Source organism: Cibotium barometz, chromosome 11 (assembly GCF_041138505.1).
Source record: "Cibotium barometz isolate CiBa-2024 chromosome 11, ASM4113850v1, whole genome shotgun sequence".
In the NCBI taxonomy this organism is placed as follows: domain Eukaryota; kingdom Viridiplantae; phylum Streptophyta; class Polypodiopsida; order Cyatheales; family Cibotiaceae; genus Cibotium; species Cibotium barometz.
Window position 1 is genome coordinate 15,143,093 of NC_141056.1, and position 6,874 is coordinate 15,149,966.

Here is a 6,874-nt window from a genome sequence, read left to right on the forward strand (position 1 = left end):
TCACCCATGATCTCACCAACCATGCCAGTGGTGTAAGTGTGGGGCCTATCCCCCAGGCGGGTCATCAGTGTCCACCGCCTCACTAGATGAGCTCGATATCTCAACAGCCTTTGTATCGGCTTAGCACTAGTGAAGCTAGTGAGGTAGAGCGTTACTACCTTGCATGGGGGCTTCATTAGGCCTAGCAATTTGCCATGGGCATCACCAATTTTATTGGTAAAGAAAAAAGATGGGTCTATGCGTTAAGCTTGAGTTCATACACATAATAATTCCGTTGAGCTCTATCCAACTTCTTGCTCTCAAAAGCTATCGGACTTCCTCCCTGAAGAAGCAAAACACCAATTGCATGGTCACTACCATCCATTTCGACCACAAACAGTTGATTAGGATCTACTATTGCCAACACATGTGCGGTAGCTATGGCAACCTTAAGATGATCGAAACTTTGTTGTTGGTCAGCACCCTAATCAAATTTGTGACCCTTATATTTTAATTGATCCGTCATTGGAACCGCTAACTTAGCATAATTCCAGATGAATTTACAATAGAATCATGCCAACCCAAGGAATATTTGTAATTCCTCTAGATTGGTTGGATGAGGCCACTTAAGGATTGCCTCTACTTTTGTAGGATCCATCTGAACTCCCTTTTTCGAGATTATGTGACCCAAATAATGGATCTCCGAAGTAAAAAACTCACACTTGCTCTTTTTAGCGTAAAGTGTGTTTTGCCTTAGCAAATCGAACACTAATAAGTGTTGCAAATTCTCTTCCTCAGTGCAACTAAAGATCAAAATATCATCAAAAAATACTACAACGAATCGACCAAGATACGTGCGTAACAAGCTATCCATAAGCGTCATAAACGTAGCTGGAGCATTAGTTAGACCAGACGGCATAACTAAAAACTCATAATGCCCAAATATAGTATGAAAAGTTGTCTTAGGCACATCCTTCATGCAGATGCAAACTTGATGATAGCTCGATATTAAGTCAATCTTGCTAAAGTATCGCGCACCTTGAAGTTGATCAAAAAGCTCATCAACATAATGGATACTTATTCTTTATCATGATTGCATTCAAACCACCACAATAGTCCACACATCATTTATGCTCTAGGGAAGTGGAGACATTTATCAAACCACCACGATAGTCCACACATCATTTATGCTCTAGGGAAGTGGAGACATTATCTCTACGGTGCTAAGGTTGAGATTGTCTTTGATGAGAGCATCAAATGGTTGACAACTCAAACTGACTTGAAAGGTCGTAAAACTCGGTGGATAGAAATCCTCCAAGAATTCGACTTTCAATTAAGGTATCGTAAGGGCTGATACAATGTCGTGGGCTGATACAATGTCGTGGGTTGATACCTCAAGTCGCATGCCTCAAGTCAACTCGTTGAGTTTCCTGGAGTTGAAAAGTAAATTTTTAGATTCACTCAAAGGAAAGTGCGAAAATGATCAGTCTGATAGGGCCTTTCAACCTTAACATGTTCTGAGGACGGAACATGTATCAGGTAGGGGGGATGTTAAACCCATTTTGGGTTTAACAAAGGCACTCCTCATTATACACGAGAGAAGCCAAATAAGAATTATGTAAATGACACTCTAAAAGTTATATATATTATGAGAAAAGCTGGAAAAATGATCAAGCTTAATAGATTAGGCTTAAGTTTGGGCACCCATGTGTGAATAAGAACCACTTATATACAAGCAATTTTGTCATAATGAAAACACACAATCCCCCTTTGTGCCAATTGAGTCTTCCTTGTCTACTTGCTCTTATGTTGTGGGAAAAGAGGGAGAAAGAGAGAGAGAGAGAGAGAGAGAGAGAGAGAGTTGAGAGTAGAGTGCATGAATCTTGGTGCATGTGTCTCTTATTCATTGTGTGAGAGTGAGTGAGAGTCAGAGTGAGAGGTGAGTCCTTTGTAGGGAGGTGAAGCATCTTCTCGATGGTGACGACAAGAAAGAGAATATAGGAGCTTGGAGCTAGCACTGGTAGTACTTGGAGGCTAACGATCTGAGCCGGAAGCGAAGTAAGTGCCCCTAGAATGGTAGATTTCTCGTGGGGCTGAAAATAAGCCATAATAACCAGTAGTTGCTAGTGACCTCTAAATCACGGTTTTCATCTCCTTTTGGCAGTCTCATAGCAATCACAATGCATGGAGAGTCGATTTTGGAAGCAACGAGGCGAGGCACGGGTGCCGTCGTCTTTCATGTTCAGCGTCTCCCTGTAGTTAGCAGATGCAGATATCAAGAGCACGGACGGAGCGCTTGTGGAAGGACTACTTGAAGGATCCCTCGCAATGGTGGGACCACCGAAAAAGCAAAGTAAGTGGCTGTCTTCCCTTTTCTGCTTCAAGTAAGCGATGATACTCTCTTGATAAGCTACAAGCGAGTCTCTGTACTGTGTGCGTGTTACAGACAAACCCAAGAGCCCCAGATCTCCAGCATAAACATACCGAGGATCCGCTATGGATAGACGGCTGCTACAATCCAAATTGGGTTAAAGACAGGCTAAGGCTTGAGCAAACAGTAGAGCTTTGTTCTATTGATGGAATGCACAAAGCACAAGAGGAAGAAGAAGAAGTGAAGAACAGTACTGCCGGCTGTAGGAGTATGCCTTTCTTGGAAGAAGAGGTGCTGGCCCAGCCTTTCATCGAAGACTTTGCACGCATCTTGGACAAATGCAGGAAGGAGAGAGACCGACCACATGCGCTGCGCTTGCATGCCTACATGCGAGAAAATGGGCTGGAGGCTCACAGATCACTGGGGAACTATCTCGTCTCAATGTTGGTGGAAGTTGGAAACATGCATGATGCCCAACAGGTTTTTGACAGGTTGGTGTATCGGAATGAGTCGTCCTGGGATTCCCTTATCACAGGTTATATCAAATGTGGGATGCCACAGCATGCTCTCACCCTGTACCTAAAAATGCAAAAGCATGATCTTGTACATTCCAATGGGCATACTTTTGTAGCCTTGTTGAAGGCTTGTGCAAAGCTGAAAGATCTGGAAAGAGGTCTCGAAATACATGTGGAGATTGAAAGAAAGGGTTTACTGGAAAGAAACCTTTTTGTTGGTAGCACCTTGGTCGATATGTATGCCAAATGTGGCTCGCTTGCCAAAGCACAGCAAGTGTTTGACAAGCTTCCAGTTCGAGATGTAGTGTCATGGAATGCATTAATTACAGGATATGCCAAACATGGGCATGGCGAAGAAGCACTCAAGTGTTTTGAACAAATGCAACTCGAGGGCGTCTCGCCAAACGTCGTCACATTTGTTTGCATCTTGAAAGCTTGTGGAATCGTAGGAGCTCTAGACAAGGGCGAAGAAATACATGCTGAGATTGAAAGAAAGGGATTATTGGAAAGGGAACTTGTTGTTGGCAGTTCCCTGGTCGATATGTATGCTAAATGCGGCTCCTTTGCCAAAGCACAGAAAGTGTTTGACAAGCTTCCAGCTCGAGATGTTGTCTTGTGGACTGCACTTATTGCAGGATATACTGAGCATGGGCATAGTGAGAAAGCACTCAAATGTTTTGACCAGATGCAACTTGAGGGTGTCTCTCCAGATGCTGTCACATATGTTTGCAGCTTGAGAGCTTGTGGCAGCATAGGAGCTGCAGATAAGGGCAGAGAAATACATGCTGAAGTTGAAAGACAGGGATTGCTGCAAAAAAACCTTTTTGTTGGCAGCACCTTAGTTGATATGTATGCTAAATGTGGTTTGCTTGCCAAAGCACAGCAAGTGTTTGACAAGCTTCTAGCTCGAGATGTAGTTTCATGGAATGCATTGATTGCAGGGTATGCTGAACATGGGCATAGTGAGGAAGCACTCAAGTGTTTTGAACAGATGCAACTTGAGGGTGTCTCTCCTGATGCTGTCACATGGGCTTGCAGCTTGAAAGCTTGTGGCAGCATAGGAGCCACAGACCAGGGCCGGAAAATACATGCTGAGATTGAAAGAAATGGGTTGTTGGAAAGAGACCTTGTTGTTGGCAGCACCTTGGTGGACATGTATGCAAAATGTGGGTCACTTGCCAAAGCACAGCAAGTGTTCGACAAGCTTCCGATTCGAGATGTAGTCTCATGGAATGCATTGATCACAGGATATGCTGAACATGGCCATGGTGAGGAAGCACTGAAGCTCTTTGAACAGATGCAACTTGAGGGTGTCTCTCCAGATGCTGTCACGTTTGTTTGCAGCTTGAAGGCTTGTGGCAGCATAGGAGCCATAGATAAGGGCGAAGGAATACATGCTGAGATAGAAAGAAAAGGGTTGTTAAAAAGAGACCTTGTTGTTGGCAACACTTTGGTTGGTATGTATGCTGAGTGTGGTTCACTTGCCAAAGCACAGCAAGTCTTTGACCAGCTTCCAGTTCGAGATATTGTCTCATGGAATGCACTAATTGCAGGTTATGCTGAACATGGGCATGGTGAGGAAGCACTCAAGTGTTTTGAACACATGCAACGGGAGGGTGTCTCTCCAGATGCTGTCACGATTGTTTGCAGCTTGAAAGCTTGTAGCATTATAGGAGACACAGACAAGGGTGGAGAAATCCATGCCCAGATTGAAAGAAATCCGTTGCTGGAAAGAAACCTTTTTGTTGGCAGCACCTTGGTCAGCATGTATGCTAAATGTGGCTTGCTTGTCAAAGCACAGCAACTGTTTAACAAGCTTCCGGTTCAAGACATAGCATCTTGGAATGCTCTAATTGCAGGATATGCTGAACATGGCCATGGTGAGGAAGCACTCAAGTGTTTTGAACAGATGCAACTCCAGGGTTTCTCCCCGAATTCTGTCACGTTTGTTTGCAGCTTGAAAGCTTGTGGCAGCATAGGAGCCACAGACAAGGGTCGGGAAATACATGCTGAGATTGCGAGAAAGGGGTTGCTGCAAAGAGACCTTGTTATTGGCAATACCTTGGTTGATATGTATGCCAAATGTGGCTTGTTTGCCAATGCACAGGAAGTGTTCGACAAGCTTCCAGTTCAAGATGTTGTCTCGTGGACCACACTAATTGCAGGATATGCTGATTATGGGCATGGTGAGGAAGCACTCAAGTGTTTTGAAAAGATGCAACACAAGGGTGTCTACCCAAATGCTGTTACATTTGTTTGCAGCTTGAAAGCTTGTGGCAGCATAGGAGCCACAGACAGGGGCCGAGAATTACATGCTGAGATTGAAAGACAGGGGTTATTGGAAAGAGACCTTGTTGTTAGCAGCACTTTGGTTGATATGTATGCCAAATGTGGCTCACTTGCCCTAGCACAGCAAGTATTTGACAAGCTTCCAGTTCGAGGGGTGGTCTCATGGAATGCATTAATCTCAGGATATGCGCAGCTTGGAGAAAGTGAAAACGTTTTTCTTATATTTGATAGAATGCTAGGAGAAGGTATGAAGCCAGATCCAGTCACCTTTGTTATTGTTCTCAATGCATGCAGTCGTACAGGTCTATTTAATAAGAGCCAGACATACTTCGAAGCCATGAGCAAAGACTACGGCATGGTTCCAACACTTGAGCACCATACTTGCATGGTTGATCTCCTTGGCCGTGCAGGCCAATTAGACAAGGCAGTAGCAATGATCAAGGAGATGCCATTCTGTCCTAATCTTGTGGTGTGGCATACTGTGTTGGGTGCTTGTAGAAATTGGGGGAATGTGGAGCTTGGAATACAGGCCTTTGAACATGCAGTGCGTCTGGATGAAAAGGATGCTGCAGCTTATGTCTTAATGTCTCACATCTATGCAGGTGCTGATATGCAGGAGGAAGCAAACAAGGTTGAGGCAATGAGAGTGACAAAACAAGCATGGAAGAGGTCAGCACGTTGTTTGTGGACTGACGACACGGCTAGACATGTGCATTCATTTTTGGTTGGGGACAATAGACATTCATTGTCTGTGGACTGAGGACACAGCTGGACATGTACATTTATTTTTGGTTGGAGACATTCTGAAAGCAAAAGTATGGATGAAAAGCTCGAAGACCTTTCCCTCAAAACATTCCCCAAAATGAGAGGGGGAAGGATATGCCTGAAATGTGCATTGGGTGTCACAGCATGCATGCAGGAGAGGGTAGAGAAGAGAGAAGGGATTGCACTCAAGTGGAGTACCACACACACTCATAATGTAGCGATCACATGCACTCAAGGGAGTACCACCATAGCCAAGAGCTTGGAGCTCCAAGAAACTGTAATTCTTGATTGTGTGAGTTAATTGTGTTTAGGGCTTTACAATTCACTTATATGCCTTATTCCCTCTTCACACTCACTTATTAGTGCCCAAGCCCACACATGTCCGTAAGTCCTTGGTTCCCTTATCCACAAGCCCTTGGCCCATTATTTGCACATTTCCATAGCCCCCACATTACAAACCATTTGTCCTCGAAACCTCATAATACAAGTAATACAACCCCATATGGGGAGGGTGCAATACATCAAGAGCTATGCCCTCTTGGATCAAATGGAAAGCCAAGATCTAGGGAGAGTGTATTTGATGATCATTGTACTAGCATTCATCACGAGAATGAGGATGTCTATGATGATGCGGATGATGGTAGCCTTGATGATGAGGATGCATGCTCTATGCTTTGTGGTGGAGATGTTTCTCATGCGTACATTACACATGCTACTCATGATGAGGATGAGAATTGCATTGATAGTGAGCATGTTGATTTTGAGGATGACACTTATGTCCATATGGATGTTAGCTATGAGGCATGTATCTTTGGATTTTGTGGATGCCGACATGATTCTATGGTCTATGGGACCGAGGCATTCACTTTCGGATGTGTGACGTTTCACTTGAAATGTCCGGTACATGACTATGTAGCACACCACGGCAACAGATTTGCATCACAGTGTGGCATGA

General features: G+C 44.2%; 1 protein-coding gene across 3 annotated transcripts; it reads left to right on the forward strand.

Annotated features, from left to right (window-relative positions):
- Nucleotides 1-1,738: 1,738 nt before the first annotated feature.
- LOC147633811 (pentatricopeptide repeat-containing protein At2g33680-like) lies at nucleotides 1,739-6,244 on the forward strand. 3 transcript variants are annotated; one of them, XM_086804872.1, is made up of 3 exons: nucleotides 1,739-2,037; nucleotides 2,144-2,332; nucleotides 2,426-6,244. In XM_086804872.1, exons 2-3 carry the CDS (start codon nucleotides 2,246-2,248, stop codon nucleotides 5,912-5,914), a joined length of 3,576 nt encoding a protein of 1,191 aa, XP_086660998.1. In that variant the 5' UTR covers nucleotides 1,739-2,037; nucleotides 2,144-2,245; the 3' UTR covers nucleotides 5,915-6,244. The 3 variants fall into 3 exon arrangements, with proteins under 3 accessions (XP_086660998.1, XP_086661001.1, XP_086661000.1); XM_086804875.1 differs by lacking the exon at nucleotides 1,739-2,037 and having other exon boundaries at nucleotides 2,153-2,332; nucleotides 2,401-6,244; XM_086804874.1 differs by lacking the exon at nucleotides 1,739-2,037 and having other exon boundaries at nucleotides 2,170-2,332; nucleotides 2,397-6,244.
- The last annotated feature ends 630 nt before the right edge of the window (nucleotides 6,245-6,874 follow it).

What these genes read in the sequence shown, in the direction of transcription:
- LOC147633811 (XM_086804872.1), top strand. Translation starts at nt 2,246, where the DNA reads ATGCAGATATCAAGAGCACGGACGGAGCGCTTGTGGAAGGACTACTTG. An exon ending in GGGACCACCGAAAAAGCAAA is followed by an intron (nt 2,333 to 2,425) that starts GTAAGTGGCTGT and finishes TGCGTGTTACAG; the next exon opens with ACAAACCCAAGAGCCCCAGA.